General features: G+C 51.9%; 1 protein-coding gene across 1 annotated transcript; it reads left to right on the plus strand.

Annotated features, from left to right (window-relative positions):
- The first annotated feature begins 7,181 nt into the window (after positions 1 to 7,181).
- Positions 7,182 to 14,842, plus strand: KRT78 (keratin 78). Its single transcript, XM_007125796.2, has 9 exons — positions 7,182 to 7,547; positions 7,908 to 8,122; positions 9,177 to 9,237; positions 9,711 to 9,806; positions 10,638 to 10,802; positions 11,162 to 11,287; positions 13,629 to 13,849; positions 14,465 to 14,499; positions 14,580 to 14,842. Exons 1-9 carry the CDS (start codon positions 7,182 to 7,184, stop codon positions 14,840 to 14,842), a joined length of 1,548 nt encoding a protein of 515 aa, XP_007125858.1.
- The last annotated feature ends 1,998 nt before the right edge of the window (positions 14,843 to 16,840 follow it).

Raw genomic sequence — 16,840 nt, forward strand, 5'->3', positions numbered from 1 at the left:
GTTAGTTTCAGGTGTACAACACAGTGATTCAGTTTTATATATATATATATATATTTTTTTTTTTTTTCTTTTCAGATTCTTTTCCCTTATAGTTTATTATAAAATATTGAGTATAGTTCCCTGTGCTATACAGTAGGTCCTTGTTGGTTATCTATTTCATTTTATTTTATTTTGGTCATGCTGACCAGGGATTGAACCTGGGCCCTCAGCGGTGAAAATGTGGAGTCCTAACCACTGGACCGCCAGGGAATTCCCTGGTTATCTATTTTACATATAGTAGTGTGTATATGTTAATCACAAACTCTTAACTGATCCTTCCCCCACTGTTCCCTTTGGTAACCATAAGTTTGTTTTCTATGTCTGTGGGTCTATTTCTGTTCTGTAAATAAATTCATTTGTATCTTATTTTTTTTTTTAGATTCCACATATAAACGATATCATATGATATTTGGCTTTCTCTGTTTGGCTTACTTCACTCAGTATGACAATCTCTAGGTCCATCCATGTTGCTGCAAATGGCATGATTTCATTCTTTTTTTATAGCTGAGTAATATTCCATTGTGTATATGTGTGTGTGTGTGTGTGTGTGTGTACATACCATATCTTCTTTATCCATTCATCTGTCTATGGACATCCAGGTTGCTTCCGTGTCTTGGCTATTGTAAATAGTGTTGCAATGAACATTGGGGTGCGTCAATAGAATTTTAAAAAGTGTGTTATGCATGGAAAATGGTTATTACTCCAAAGTTAGAGTTTGGCATTGTCCCTCCTCACTTCCACCCTCAACCGGAAACTTGGAGACAAACATTTAAATTCTGAGCTCCCAGGAAAAGCTTTGCAAATCTTTCCTCTCCAGGCCTCTCCCTGTGGGTTTTGGGGGCTCATTACCTGGGCACGGCAGCCTGAGGAGGCAGCAGCTTGGCTCCCCTCTGGGGCACCCCTTCCCTCACAATAAGCCCATTCTCTGGATGGGCAGCGCCTTCCTTCATTGCCAGTGCAGTGAGGAGGGCAGGGGCTACCCGCCCCCAGCCCAGCAGGCAGGAGGGTGCCAGGGCAGAGCAGGCTGGTGTGAGTGTGCTCTGCCTGGCCTGGGGAAGAGTGAAGGGCAGGCCTTTCTTCTCCTCCCTCCCCTCCTGCCCCGACAGGCCAAGACAGCTGTAATTACAGGCGAGATAGAAATCAACCACATCTGACGGGTGCTGCTCCCTCCTTGCCCTCACTGGCTTTGGGAAACTTCGAATAGGGTCGAGGTTGACCTGTGTTCTCTGTAGGTCAACAGCACACGGAGGAATGTTTTACATTTTAATAGTTATGTTTTATTTGAATAAGAATTCAAAAAAATTAGAACTAGCATGCAAGAGCTACATTTTCAAGGATATTATGGCTTAGGGTCAGGATAAGAAAGAAGTGAATTGATTTAGATTTGATTTAAAGAAAATATTAAGTATACACTAGTACATCTGGCTTTACAAAATGGCATGATGATGGAGGTTGAACGTGAGTGGCTGATGTCTGGGAGATTCAGGAGATTCTGGATCAGAATTTGGCATGTATTTCTCAGCTGCAAAAGCGGAGCTGAGGGAAGGTTCCATTGTGCCTAGATCGGGGAAGTCATGGTGTGTCCGTGGTGGGGGAGGGGAGGCTGAGTAAAGGCAGGCACGAGACACTTGAGCCTTTTCTGTCCAGTTCCCCTCAAACAGGACAGGACACTAACCAACCCCTTCGTTGCCCTGCGAAAGCTAGGAAGACCCGAATGGGTGTGGGTAGCCCCGCCTCATCTTGCCCCAGGAGATGACTTCTGTTCCTCTGGGATGTGCCCAAAATAAGCACTCCTGTTGCTGCTGCTTCGAGAAGATGGCCAGAACCACAAGACCTGTGCACGCATCTGCAGTGGAGACTCCAACACTTTATTGCACTTACTGGTTTTCAAATAGATTCCCCACTTCTCTCCCACTCCCCTTCCAGACTGCAAACACCTCGAAGGCAGGGACTTTCATTAAATTTTGTTTAACCTGGGCTGGCATGGTGACTGGCACCTGGTAGTGCTTAATTAGTGTTGATCATGGATGAATGTTGAGGAATGAGTTTCACTTTTGGATCTGCTGTGTGACCTCGGGCAAGTCATTCTACCTCTCTGGGCTTCAGTTGGTTAAGGTGTCCTTCAATACTGACATTCCCAGGTCTCTGAGAGGAGCACAGTGAGGTGGTTAAGTGCGAAGACTCTGGAGTCCAACTATCTCTGTTCAAATCCTGGCTCTGCCGCTTACTAGCTGTGTGGCCTTGGGAAAATTATTTGTTCCCTCTGTAAGGTGGTGATAATCATAGTACCTACTTCATAGGGTTGTTAGGATCAAATGCTCACCATATGTAAAGTTCTTAGATAAAAGTACAGGTGGGTAGATTCCCAAACAGCCGAGCATAGCATCCAAAGGACATACACTGGGAGGATGTAAAACTGCAGAGGAAGGGTTTCTAGTGGCATGCCACAAGGCTCTGTCCTTGTTTTCCTCCAAGGACAAGAGAAGGGTCCAGGTAAAAAGAGGAATCCCTCACTATTACACCAACATGCCCACTTGCAACCCAGTGCACTCTTTCTCAGATCTTTTCCCCATTCTGTGTTCATATGTGTATTCTCCATGGGACTACATGTTCTTTCAGGATGGGGAATGGCGCCTTATCCACCTTATGTCTCCTGTATCATTTAGCTCAGTGCTCAGCCCACAGCAGGAGCTCAATCACACACACACACACACACACACACACACACACACACACACAAATACACACACACACACACACCACCATGTTTGCTTGTTCCCAACCTTGTGAGGGAGTGAGATGGGGAGTGATCAGTGCTTTGGAGAACAGAGTTGAGATTCACAAGGATATCCAGAGGTTAAAAGATGGAAGGAAATCAACAAGATGAAATTGAATGGGGAATCATTCATTTAACAAGTATTTACTGAGCACCTACTGTATGTCAGGCAGTGTTCTAAGTGCAGAGGTTACAGAAGTGAGCAAAGAGACCAAATCCCTACCTTCGAGGAAATGATATTCTAGTGCAGGAAGATTGACAAACAAAATGAGTAAGTGAAATATACGGTATGTTAGGAAGCGCTAAGTGCTAAATGGAAAGAGATAAAGCAGGGAAGGGGGTAAGAAGTGTCAGATGAAGGATGGCCTCAGTGTTGCACTTTTGGTTTAGGACAACCAGAGAAAGTGCCTTGTAGCTATACAGGGATCTGGGAAGGAGCATTCCAGGAAGAGGGAACAGCAAGTGCAAAGGCCCTGAGGCAGGAGTGTTCCTGGCATGTTCGAGAATAAATTAGGGGATAAACTAGATTAGGCCTCTTTCATGCCCTGTACTTTTCTCTCCTTATCATAATTGCAATCAAATACTTATCTAATTACCTGTTCTGTGTCTGTTTCTCTACTAGACTCTAAGCTTTCTTGGTGCAGGGGCTGGGCCTTGTTCTCTGCTAAATTCCTAACTCTCAGCATAGGCCCAGGCACATAGAAGGTGCTCAATCATATCTTGTTGAGTCAATAAATAAATGTGAATAAATGGCTATGGGGTCAAAAAATCCACTTCACAAGCAGAACAGGCTTGAGGGCAATTAGAGAGAAAGAGATTGAGGAGTTGTAGCTGTGGCCAGGGGTGAACTCAGGGTGGAGCAGTAAGAGAAGGGGCTGCTGGGGAGCTACAATAAGCTGCACTGGCCAGGGCATTCTCGAAGGCAGGACTGGGGTGGGCAGGGATTGTAGAGCACGAGGTGTGGTTGAGCAGTAGCCCCCAACTTTTTGGCACCAGGGACCCGTTTCATGGAACACAATTTTTCCACGGATGGGGACAGGGGATGGTTTCAGGATGATTCAAGCGCATTACATTTATTGTGCACTTTATTTCTGTTATTATTACATTGTCATATATAATGAAATAATTATACAATTCACCATAATGCGGAGTCAGTGGGAGCCCTGAGCTTGTTTTCCTGCAACTAGATGGTCCCGTCTGGGGGTGATGGGAGACAGTGACACCCAGAGTGTGTTGCTTATATCCAGTTTACTCTGTAAGTTGCAGCTTAATTGTCACTTGCCACTCACTGATAGGGTTTCGATATGAGTCTGCAAGCAATTGATTTATTATGGTCTCTGTGCAGTCAAACGTCTCTGCTAGGGGACACGGGTTCGTGCTCCGGTCCGGGAGGATCCCGGACCACATGCCGTGGAGCCTGCGCGTCTGGAGCCTGTGATCCGCGGCGGGAGAGGCCACAGCAGTGAGAGGCCCGCGTAACGCAAAAAAAACAAAAAAACCAAAAACCTCTCTGCTAATGATAATCTGTTTTCGCAGCCGCTCCGCAGCGCTAGCATCACCGCCTCAGCTCCACCTCAGATCATCAGGCTTTAGATTCTCATTAGGAGCGCGCAACCTAGATCCCTCGCTTGCGCAGTTCACGGTAGGGTTCGTGCTCCTATGAGAATCTAATGCCGCTGCTGACCTGACAGGAGGCGGAGCTCAGGCGGTAATTCGAGCCATGGGACCGACTGTAAATACAGATGAAGCTTCACTTGCTTGCCCCGCTGCTCACCTCCTACTGTGTACCTGCTGTGGACAAGTAGCGGTTCATGGCCTGGTTCCTAACAGGCCATGGACTGCTACTGGTCCGTGTTCCGGGCATGGGGACCCCTGTGGCTGAGGATGGTTGACCTGGAACAGGGGATTTAACCCAATAGATAAAACCCACTAGAACCTTTGCACGCTGGGTTTAACGTTAAGTTCACGATTCCAGCCATTTGTACTTTTCCTGCTGCATGATTGGGATCCCTTTGTGTACTTTTGTGTGTACCGCTCAGCCTCTGAGGGGCCTAGCATTCAAATCTCCAAGCCATTTTTTCATTCTCTCCATCATAGCATGATTTTTTTTAAATAGGGGAAAACGTGTTACAGCCGTGTTTGAGAACTCACGGGGATTCATGAAGGACCCTGGGTGTAACTGTCATGGATAAGAATTCATCTCTTAAACAAGTACTTTGGATGCCTAGCGTAAGCCAGACCCTGAGCTCGATGGAGGGGTGGACCAGGCAGACATTGTGGAGTCATGATCAAAGGTTTGTTTAGGGGGTTGCTCTGTGGGGCAGTGGTCTGAGCTGGGTGGGAGCCCTGGCTCCAGCCTGATCAGCTGTGTAGGTGGCCTTGAGCAAGTCACTCAAACCACAGAGTGACAGGTCAAAGTAGGCTTCGCGGTCATCTGGTGCAATCTCTTAGGTTACTCAAGGCTGCACAGTCTTTGCACCCTGCGCTACACCCTATGGGTCCTCAGAGTCCTTAAGTGTAAAACGAGGGCATTGTACCAGAGGACCTTGAAGCTCTCTGGCTCTAATATTCTATAATATTACAAACATGGGGAAGTTCCAGGGAGGTACATCAGGCCCCGTTCCAAGCGTGACCTCTGCCCTTTCACCCTCAGTACCAGTGGGAAGGGGTGGTAGAGTCCAGCCCACGGAGATCTTTCTTAAGAATGTTTGTGGGAGGAAGGCACCCGGCCCTCCTTGTCTCTGCAAAATGGTCCTCAGGGAGTAGGGTTTGGAGGTGGGTCCTCAGTGGCATTCAACCCACTTCCCAGATTCTCCTTCTAGACTCTGAGGCTGCTCCACGCTGCCTCCTCTCTCCTCTGTGTCCCTGAGTCTCTGCTTGGATCGTTTTTCTCCTCTTCTCTTCCTCACCTGAGCCTTCAGTCCCTTGATCTCCTTTGTTTTCCCCACAGAAGGCCTGACCTCTTCTTCCTCTTGAGGTCATCTGTCATTCAGTTTCCTTCTGGGGTGCTGTCTGCCAGATGGCGTTTCTAATCCTCTGGAGGGAGGGGAGACACGCTCACCATTGTCTGGTCCCGGGGGTGGAACATCTATGGGATTGTTTGCATTGCTGGGACTGACTTCCTCATAGCACATCTCTTGAGTGTTTATTATGCTGAGTCTCTGTTTGTCCTGGCTTTGAGTTGCATTATCAAAGGCCCAGTATCCCAGCTTCAGGGTGCATCAGGCTCTAAGAAAGCGGGGGAGGGACAGGGAGAAATAGCCCTCCCGCCTTGTAAAGAAGACATTTTTGGAAATTTCTGAAAATCAGAGATGCCAGCCCTCCTTGCCAGCAGTGGGAGGGCAGCAGTGGAGTTGGCTGGATGCCTCCCATCACGGGTCCTCCACCGGGTGGGAGGCTTGCTGAATGATGAACCTTGGGGCTCCTCCAATTAGCAGACTCTCAGGGCAGAGACGGAATCTATCCTGCAAGGAGCCTCAAAACTCCTGTTTTTGCTCCCAGTCCCCAGGGAAGGTATGTTTCTAAATGTACATTTTATTTCAGAGCCTGGGATCCTCTGATGTGTAACTTGGCAGACACAGTGCTGGACCCAGGTGGATGTGCCTAGTGCTGTGTGTTTGTGGAAGGGACACAGGCTGGGCTTAGAAATGCTCCATTCGCTGCCACCCCGGGTGGAGATGCCTGGTTTGAGTGGGGTGGCGCCTCATGGATGATTGCTGGGTTGGGCAAGAGGAGGGACTTGGGTACCTTGTTTTTCTGATTCATTTCCAAATCCTGCAGTGTCTTTTAGCTAACGATGACAATAACACCTCTATTAACCTCCTGGCTTCTCCTGTGCTGCAAAGTGCCTTCCTCCTCCTACTCTCAAATGTAGATCCTCCCTCGAGAAGCTGCACTCCTCTGTCCGGCATCTGCAGGGCACTCAAGGGCTCCATCTGAACCCCCTCCATCTTCTTTTCCCTTTGAATGTGCCTCCCTTCTTTCCCATCTCCTCCTCCAGGAAGCCTTCCTTGAATGACCCTCAGGAAGTTTGCTCAGGGCCATCTCTCCCCATCCCCCAGCACTGAAGTCCAGGTCTCTGGCTACTTCCTGGTCTTCAGAATGTGCCCATCCCTCCTATAGCCTGGGAGCTCTGAGGACAGGCTCTGGGTCTCTTCCTCGGGCTCTGTACTATTCCCCAGGCGTGTCAGAAGAGGCCAGCTGGAGTCAGTGACAGACACACTCAGGCCAAGAGCATCTTGCTCCCCAAGGCCCAGCCCAGGCACGGGAGGAGATAAAAGTCTTGTGCCGTGCCGGGGCCTCAGGGCAGGAACACACACACCTTGACGATCCTCTGTCTGTAGCTGTGAGACCTTCAGGCTCTGCCATGTCTCTCTCTCCCTGCCGGGCCCAGAGGGGCTACAGTGCTCGCTCAGCCTGTTCTGCTCGCTCGGGGGGCCGAGGCAGGGTCAACTTCAGCAGCAGGAGCCTCAGTTCCTTTGGGGGGTGCCGAGGAGGGTCTCGTGGGAGGGCCTGGGGTTCAAGGGGAAGGCTAGGGGTGCGGTATAGGGAGGGGATCGGTGGGCCTGGGCTTTCCCCGTGCCTTCCGGGAGGCATCCAGGAAGTGGCCATCAACCAGAATCTGCTGACCCCACTGAAGATTGAGATCGACCCCCAGTTCCAGGTGGTTCAGACTCAGGAGACCCAACTGATCAGAACCCTCAACAACCAGTTTGCTTCTTTCATTGACAAGGTGAGGGTCAACTCATCTAAGCCCCTGTCTCTGTGCTTCCCTCGAGGAACTGTTCTCGATGGACTCGGGAATGGGGAAGTCTGGTCTCCTACTAGTTTTCTAATCACTTCTGCAGCAAGGAAGTCCCTCCTGTGGTCTAACTGGAGTCTCTCTGGTTATGCTGAGGCTCTGTTTAATTAGTCTTTTGAAATTCCCTTTATAAAAATGTCATTATAATTCATTTAGTGTGTTGGAAAATATTTGTCAAAGGCCTAAAAGGCTCCGGGCTGGCTAGAGGGTTGCTGAGGCTTTATTTCCCAGAGGCTGTGCCCAGGGAGTCTGGCAGGAGCTTGCCTCAGGGACCCGCTGTTTGTGCTGTAGGTGCGGTTCCTGGAGCAGCAGAACAAGGTCCTGGAGACCAAGTGGGACTTGCTGCAGCAGCAGGAGTTGAGCGACAGTCCCCAGGCCCTGCAGTCTTTCTTCGAGGCCTATCTGGTCCAGCTCAGGAAACAGCTGGAGCAGCTGCAGAGAGAACGAGGGTCTCTGGAGGCCGAGCTGAAGTCCTGCCAGGACCAGCAGGAGGAGTATAAAGCCAAGTAGGCAAAGCGCAGCATCCCCATGGGCCCTGGATGGGGGCTGGGAGGGCTTGAATCATGATGTCAGCCACAGGGTATCCCACTGCTGAGCTCCCAGGGTCACATGACCGGCCTCCCCTCTAGCCCCTCCGCATCCCCATTCCCTCTGATTCTCAGGGGGGCCCCACCTGCTGCAAGTAAGTGGTCCCACAGCCCCTGATACCCAGGACTGGAGAGCCTCGATTCTAGCAGGCCCCAGTTACGAGGGCCACGTTTCTGGTCAAGGCTGGGAGGGGCTTATTAAACAATGCCTATGTGGGTTTTTTTCTTGAGAAATTCCTGTTGAGCAGGCTGTGGGTTAAAGTGACTCAGACATTCTCTGGTCTCAGAGGTGGAAGAGAATTCATTAGTGGGACCACCCCCAGGCCTGTGGCATGATTCGCAGGTAGCCTGTGGTTCTGGGTTCCCCACCAGGTCACCTGGTGGTATGGAGAGAGCCCTGGACCAACAGGAGGCTTGGGTTTGGTGACTGTGAACAAAGAATAGCTGTGTGGCCTTGGGCAAGGCATCTTACCTTTCCCAGCCTCAGTTTCCATATCTGTAGACTGGGAAAATGCCACTTGCCTTTCTTACCTTCCAGAACCATTGGCAGGATTGCTCCAGGACCCGGGTGGAAGGTCCTGGAAAGATTGGGGCCAGGAGACCTGTGTTTTAGATCTGCTTGGGCCACCTAATTATCTAGGACTTGGGCACATCTTGTAATCTCTCTGATAAAATCCAAAATGCCTGCTTCAGATGATGATTGTGAGTGGTAAGTGAGAAGAGTGTTTGAATGTGCCTTATAAACATGAAGCAAAGTCACCTGATATCACAAGTGGACCTGGGCTGAAAGAGTGAAGAGGGACATAAGACATGACAAAACTTCCTGATGGAAGAGTAGAGAAGCAGGCTGGTGGTGTGTCCTGCTTTGGAGCATCTAAAGCAGAGCGGCCTTTTCAGGGAGGTTGTACTTGAAGAAGGGCCTGGGCTCTGATGCCGGCACTCCAGGCAGCGTCTTTCTGTACTTACGTGGCAGGTATGAGCGGGAGGCCCACAAGCGTACCACAGTGGAGAAAGACTTCGTGGTCCTCAAAAAGGTGAGGGTGGGGTCAGCTGCTCTACCCAAACCCCGAGCATCCACCGTGCACAGAGCCCAGTCCTGGGCTGGGAGGGCAGCAGGTGGGAGATCCTCATGCACGACATGCTGTCACACTGCCTATAGGGACCCTCTGAGGAAATGGGACATCTACGTAGACACAGGGGGACCCCAGGACAAGATCCTACTGAGGGACTATGTGATGAGCTCTGGGTGTCACTGTGGGAGAGGGTGGGGAGGGAGCGGAAGAAACAGAACTGGTTGGGATGAATCCGGGAAGGCTTCCTGAAGGTGGTGTGGGTCAGTGTCAGGCAAAAGAGAGAGCAGGGCAGGGCGGGGCTGGAGGAGGAAGGAATGGGAGCTGGAGATGGCCATGGGGTGGGTGTTGGGCAGTGTGTGAACAGAACCCCTGGGTCAGAGTGGGACCCCCAAAGAGGGAATGGTGGTATATGGCTTTTATCTTCCTGCCCCCAGGATGTGGACGGGGTTCTCTCGAGCAAGATGGAGTTGGAAGGCAAGATGGAGGCTCTGAATGAGTACATCTGCTTCTTGAGGCATCTGTATGAAGAAGTGCGGATCACTAGGGGCAGAAGTGATGGTCTGCCAGGGGCAGGTGGACGGGAGGGAAGGGGACAGGGTGGGCAGGCTCCTGTGGCGATAGTGGGAGCGGCTGGGAGGTGAAGCCTGGTTAGAGTGAATTAGATGCCGGTCATTCAGTCCTTTGATAAACAGTTACTGAGAATTTACCATGTGAATTGCTAGGTATTGGGGATACACCAGTGAACAACCAGACAAAAATCACGAAGCTTGCTTTCTATTGGGAGACAGACAATAAACACTAGACCTAGTAAATAAATAAATTACCAAGTATGTTAGAAAGTGATAAATACTATGGGAATAAGGAAAATTAGAACAGGGAAAGGAGGATTGGGAATGTGGCAGGGGGGTTGGGCAGGTGGCAATTTCAAATAGGGTGGTTGGCATGGCCTTATTTAGAAGACAAAATCTGAGCCAAGATCTGAAGGAAGTGAGGAAGACAGACATACAGTGGGGAATCTGGGATTCCAGGCAGAGGGTGCTGGTGTCTTTGAGGAAATGCAAGGAGGCCGCTGTGACTGGAGCAATGGGAATGAGACAGGATGTGATAGGAGGTCAGGGGAGTGATGGGGACCAGGTGATTTCAGACCCTGCCGGACACGTTCCTTTAACGTCCACGAGTCGTTGGACAGCCCTCAATTCCAGATAAGGACACAGCCCCGCGGAGGGCAGGGTGTGCTCATTGCCACCCGGCGCGAAGGAGGGCTGCCTCCGAAGGAAGAGGGCACTCTGCCCACCTGCCCGGGGCTGCAAGGGGAAAGGGAGCCGGGGGGCCAATGGACACTGAGTCAGTCTTCCCCACAGGAGCTGGGCCAGCTGCAGACCCAAGCCAGCGGCATGTCTGTGGTGTTGTCCATGGAAAACAACCGCCGCCTGGACTTCAGAGACCTCATCGCCGAGGTCCGTGCCCGGTATGAGGAGATCGCCGGGACCAGCAAAGCCGAGGCCGAGATGCTGTACCAGACCAAGGTGCCAGGGCCGGGGGACAAGCACCATGCTGGAAAAGGCTGGGTCTCCCTGCCTGCTCCCCCAGCGTGGTCATCCACCTTGGTCCCGTTGGGCAGTTCTGATAACCTCTCTGAAGCACCAGGGCTGGGTGGGCACCATGTTTCCCCTCTCCAGGAGGGAGGCAATGCAGGGAAACTGTGGGAGATGAGCCCAGACTTCCGCAACCACATCCCACCGTGTCCTGGTTTTCCAAGCGTTTTAACCCGCATCCCAAATGAGGATGTGAGGAGGCAGAGAACCGGGGCCATGGTGTTCCTCGTGGTCTTGGGGTCAAAGGTGAGGGTCCTCTCCACTGACGGTGTCACCCCATCCCCCATCAGTACCGGGAGCTTCAGGTGTCTGCCCAGCTTCACGGGGACCAAATGAAGGGGACCAAAGTCCAGATCACTCAGCTGCAGCAGGCAATTCAGAAGCTGCAGAGTCAGACTGAGAACCTCAAAAAGCAGGTGAGGGTACCAGAGCCCCCAAGCCCTCTGTCTTACCACCTTTGTGCCAGGGTCACTGCTGGGTTTGTGTGAAACTTTTATAACTGGTTGGAGGTTTGGCTAATTTGGGGTGGAGAGAACTTTAAGCCCTATTTCAGAGGCGTTCAGCTCTCCTCCTGGGAATTCTAGCTGCATGGGCTCTGCACTGACAACCCTGGCCCCAGCCCTCACGCTGCATTCCGTGTCTACATGCATGCCTTGCTTTCAGCTCCTTGGGGAGAGGGTTAATTCATCTCTTTTCTTATCTCTTCTTTTGATGCTTACTCGTCAAGCCCAGTAAGGACTCTAAGACCACACGCTGAATTTCCTGGTCCCGTGTTAGGGAGGGAGAGAACCAGGATCTCGGGGAGCTGGGGACATGGGCAGGACGGTGGGGCGCCGAGGTCCCCTTAGGGTCAGGTGATGCTGTTGGTGTGAGGAGCTGGGAGAGGTGGAGTGAGAGGTTGGCAAGGGCAGGGAGGTGGTTTCCTGATCCTCCTGGAGACCTTGCTTCTAGATGTGAGGATTACAGATTCTTAAGTTCTCAAGTGTCTTTGCTCTCACTTTCCCCAAGCCCAAAGCATCGTTTTTCTGGGATCAACAGAGGGTTGAGAGCTGAGACCACAGAGTCTGGCGGTTTCCTCAAGCACTTCAGCCTGACTCCCAAGCCATGGGTGGCCTGTCCACATGCAGGCAGGGTCTGTGCTTCTTGGAGCACAGACCATTCAAAGGCCAGACTCAGTCTCCAGCCAGCCTGACCTGCTCTCCTTCGGAGTGTGAGGAAGGACCTAAGGTGAGGGTGACCAGGTCCTATTACTCAATTTGCTGCCGCGGTGTTTTGCCCATAAATTTGGACTTTTTGCTCTGGAAGTTTTGGGGTTCTCTGGGGTGTCTGATAAGATACAGATTCCTGGGCTTCCCACCAGAGAGAGGAAATCTGAGTCTCTAAAGGTAGAGCCAAGAAACCTGCTTTCTCAACTAAGTCCAGCCAGGTGACAATGAAGTGCGTGGAGTCTCAGAGACCAGTGGCCAGCACTTAGGAGGGTCACCATGTCCCCATGTCTGGGAAACACAGTCCCCCCTGCATAGCAAGGTGCCTTTCCTGGGAGAATCCTTCTTGGGGTCACAGCCCCCTCTCACGCCTCCTTTTCATGCACAAGTCTGATGAACTGAGGCTACAGTAAGAGCGGTGGACTGGACCTCAGCTGTTCTGGGTTAGGGTCTCAGCTCCGCCACTCACCTCCTTTCCGAGCCTCAGTTTCTTCCCCTGTAGAATGGAGACCATGTTCCTCATCCATGGGGGTGCTTTGTGGTAAGTGAAAGAGAGCCTTTAGGGAATGCCTTCTTTCCTGAACCGAACGTGAGGGAAAATCAGCTAGATGGCTGATTGGACAGGGATGCTGTCCTTCCTCTAGGAGTTTTCTTGCGGATTGGAGAGGTGAGCACAGAGAATGTTTTTCAGACCCCAAACTGAGGCCCATGAGACTCTGACGGCATCAGGATAAACTATTTGAAATGGGGCTGTTCCAAAAGCCTCAAGGACACATGGCCCTCAAGATGAGACTTGTAGATAATGACCCGTACAGGACAGGAAGAGCTTTAAGTACCTTAGGAGAGAGAAAGTACTGCAGGGAAGGTGCTGAGGGTCGACAGGGTGGGAAGAAATGAGGGAAGATCATGGGAGAAAGTGGAGAAGGAGCTGGATTCATTTCCTGTGGCTGCCATACAAAGCATCACAAACTTGGCGGCTTGAGAGAGCAGAAATCTATTCTGGCAGTTCTGGAGGTTAGAAGTCTGAACTCAGGTGCGGGCAGCCACACTCACTCTGAAGGAGCCGGGGGAATCCTTTCTCACCTCTTCCTGGCCTCTGGTGGCTCCGGAAGTTCCTTGGCATTCCTCGTCTGGTGGTGCATCACCCCCATTCCTGCCTCCATCTTCACACAGCGTCATCTCAGTGTCTGTCTCATCTTTTTCTTGGACACCAGTCACTGGATATGGGGCTCACCCTAAATACAGTGTGATAGCATCTTGAGATCCTTAACGAATTACATCTGCAAAGACCCTATCTCCAAATAAGATTATTTTCTGAAGCTCTTGATGGACTTGATGTTTTTGAGATGCTACTTAACCCACTCTGGGGGTTAAAGAAGCAGAAGAGGCAATACTCTCTTTTAGAAAGAGAAGAGCTGGACATGGCCGGGAATAATTTTGAGCTCATGAGATTATGGTCCATCTCAGCCTTTAAGTTATATCCACAGTAGGTGCTTTGGAAGTCTGTGTCGGGCTTACAGCCACTTCCTCCCTTATTTCTACCCCTCTCTAGAATGCCAACCTGCAGGCTGCCATCACCCATGCCGAGCATCGTGGGGAGCTGGCCCTCAAGGATGCTCAGACCAAGCTGGCCGAGCTGGAGGCCGCTCTGAGAACCGCCAAGCAGGACATGGCGCGGCTGTTGCGCGAGTACCAGGAGCTGATGAGCTCGAAGCTCTCCTTGGATGTGGAGATCGCCACCTACCGCAGGCTGCTGGAGGGCGAGGAGAGCAGGTGGGGCTGGTCAGAGGGCCCTGAGGATGTGTGACGGAGGTGGGGGTGGGGGGATGCAAGGCCAACACAGGATGCTGAGAGATTTCTTTCTTTCTTTCTCTTTTTAAAAAATAAATTTATTTATTTATTAATTTTTGGCTGCGTTGGGTCTCCATTTCTGCACATGGGCTTTCTCTAGTTGTGGCGAGCGGGGGCTACTCTTTGTTGCGGTGCACGGGCTTCTCATTACGGTGGCTTCTCTTGTTGCGGAGCACGGGCTCTAGGCGCGCGGGCTTCAGTAGTTGTGGCATGTGGGCTCAGTAGTTGTGGCGCACGGGCTCAGTTGCTCTGCGGCATGTGGGATCTTCCCGGACCAGGGCTCGAACCTGTGTCCCCTGCATTGGCAAGCAGATTCTCAACCACTGCGCCACCAGGCAAGTCCCTAGGATGGAGAGATTTCTTGACACTGTGAGCCACCAAGGGCCACCCATTCTGCTGGGAGGGATTTAAAATTGGGGACTGGGGATTTTATCTGCTCAGAGGGTGGTGAGCTGCTCTAAGAGGCTTAAAAGCACCTGGGAACATAGTCTCTGCAGCCCTTCTTAGCATTTCTTCCTCTTGTCCTTTTTCCCGCAGGACGTCTGGGGAGTGCGCCAGTCAGGTCACTATCTGTGAGTATCAGGGGACTTTGGGAGAGGGGCCCCATGGGGAATCGAGGGCTCTGCTGTGACCCTGGTGCCTTTCTTGGCAGCCGTTGGGGAAGGCGGCACCATCGTGTCTGGAGGAGCAGATGGTGGCCTGGTGGGCACTTGTGGACTCGGAGGCGGGAATGGCAGCTTTGGGTCCAGCTGCTCCAGCATCGTGACCGGTGGTGACTCCAACGTCATCCTGGGCTCTGGGCAGGGCCCCGTTTTGGGCTCTTGCTCTGTGTCCGGCTCTGGCTCCAGCTCCACCTGCCACATCATCCTGAAGAAGACGGTCGAGTCAAGTCTGAAGACGTCCATCACATACTGAGTTACCCGGAGGCCATTTCCTCCTCCCGCCCTCCCGCCTTCCTGAGCCCTCTCAGCTCCTCTCCCACTCTTATCACTCCCATCCCTGCATGGCCAGCTCTGTGTCCACTGCCCACAGCCCGAGCCAGCCCACAGGGGACTCTGCAGAAGTCAGTCGGGCCCTGGCTGCTGTTCTGAATGCTTGCCCAGTCTGGCCTTTTTCCGCGTACTGATTTGCGTCTCATTCGTCTGCTGCCCACACTAACCAAGGAGCACAGCGCCAAGCCTCCAGCCAGCCAGGCTTGTCCTCTCCTCTCTCCACAGCCTTCGACCGAGCTAGGAAAACTCCTGGTTGGGCTTGGCCAGACTGCATCCGCATCCCAAGGGAGAGGCCTGAGGCCCACTGACCAGAGCCTGAGGCCTGGAACCAAGGGACACCATCCTTGCCCTCTTCAGTAGCCTCTGAAGAAATGGGCTTCCATTTCCGTATTTCTGTCCATTTATTTCCTGTGAAATAAAGCAGCACCCAGTTCTGCTGGTAGTGGGTCTTCTTTTCTCTCTCCCTCTCCCTCCCCCACTCCCTCCCTCCCATAAATTTTATTGAGTGCCAGGACTAGGGCTACTCTGGCAAACAAGATCAGACCCATTGTGCCCTCCTAATGTGTCTTTCTCACCCTTTCTGTTCCTGGTGTCGCCTGCATAACCCCTCCCATTCGTGAGAGCCAGACCTTCCTTCTTGGAGCCCTTGGTTTCCAGGGCCAGAGGCTGGCCTTTGACAGCTAATTCAGATACCCTGGGTTGGGAGATGGGGATTTGTGCCGAGGTCCTCTGTGTTCTGTCCATTCTTCCAGTCCCCTCCCAGTGATGCGCTGGCTCCAGCTCTACCCAGGGTGGCAAACCTGGGTCTTGTCACCTCACCCCCTTCTCTCACCTCTGAGCTTTAACCTGGCCCTTCTCCTGGGCAGGTTAATAATTCAGCAGTGATGCTAAGCCATAGCCTTAAATATGTGTTGAAAGGGCATTTAGAGGACAGGCCGCAGGACAGAGATGAACGTTCCTTTTGGCAATGTGCAGCTTCTCTGCCACTCCTTCCAGCAATTCAGCTCTGCCCCAGGATTGCACAGCTCACCCAGCAAAACAAAAGCTATGCAGCTACCCAGCTGACTCTCCTCGGGAGGCAATTTATGGAATATCCGTGGTTGTTTGGGTAGGTCCTGTGGACATCTCACTCCTCGCCCCAATCAGCTCATCAAGGGATTCTTTCCAACCCTCCACTATGCTCCCTGGGATGCCCTCCATCTCCTCCATCCCCACTGATGTTTTAGTATCTCTTGTATCTTGCTCCCTGCTTAACTGCCTACAATAGGCTCTACTCCTGACCCAGGACAGCCCCATTCATCCCTGTTCCTCCTTCTTCCCAAGTCTGCACCAGTTTTCCTCCCACCTGGAAACCCTCCCCAATTCTCCATGTCTGAATGCACGAGACCCTTCTTGTCCCTGGCACAGCCTGGCTGCACCCGTTGCTGTTCTTGGCTCTGTTTCTGTCCGGTTCTGGTCTGGAACGCAGATTTCCTATTAGCCTGGGACCTCTGGGCAGGCTCTTCTCCTGCACCCTGGATGGGTATCAGCAGCTCAGCTTGTGCCTGGGGGCTTGATGGGTGCTTGGGACTGGAACTATGCCCCATCCCCCCTTCCCCTTGGCGCTCATCCTATCTCTGGGCCTGTCTGAACATGACCCTGGAAACCTCTTCACCTTCCCTCTTCTGCAGGAAGCTCTGCAGGAAGCCAGGAGTGTGGGCATCAGGGCCAGGTGCCAAGAGGGCGGGAGGGTCACCTTCTCAACCTCCAGCAGCCCATCAGCTCCTGCACTGCTCCTCCCCTCTTCCCTGTCTCCACCTGTTCAACTCCCAACTCCATGGCCTGCAAGAGGTCACGCCATTGCCCTCTGCTTTATGGGGAGGCCAGCCCTTTCCTCACACCCACAGTTCTCTCCATAAAAAGTATCTAAGAAGGATCTTTT

Source organism: Physeter macrocephalus, unplaced genomic scaffold (assembly GCF_002837175.3).
Source record: "Physeter macrocephalus isolate SW-GA unplaced genomic scaffold, ASM283717v5 random_377, whole genome shotgun sequence".
NCBI lineage: Eukaryota > Metazoa > Chordata > Mammalia > Artiodactyla > Physeteridae > Physeter > Physeter macrocephalus.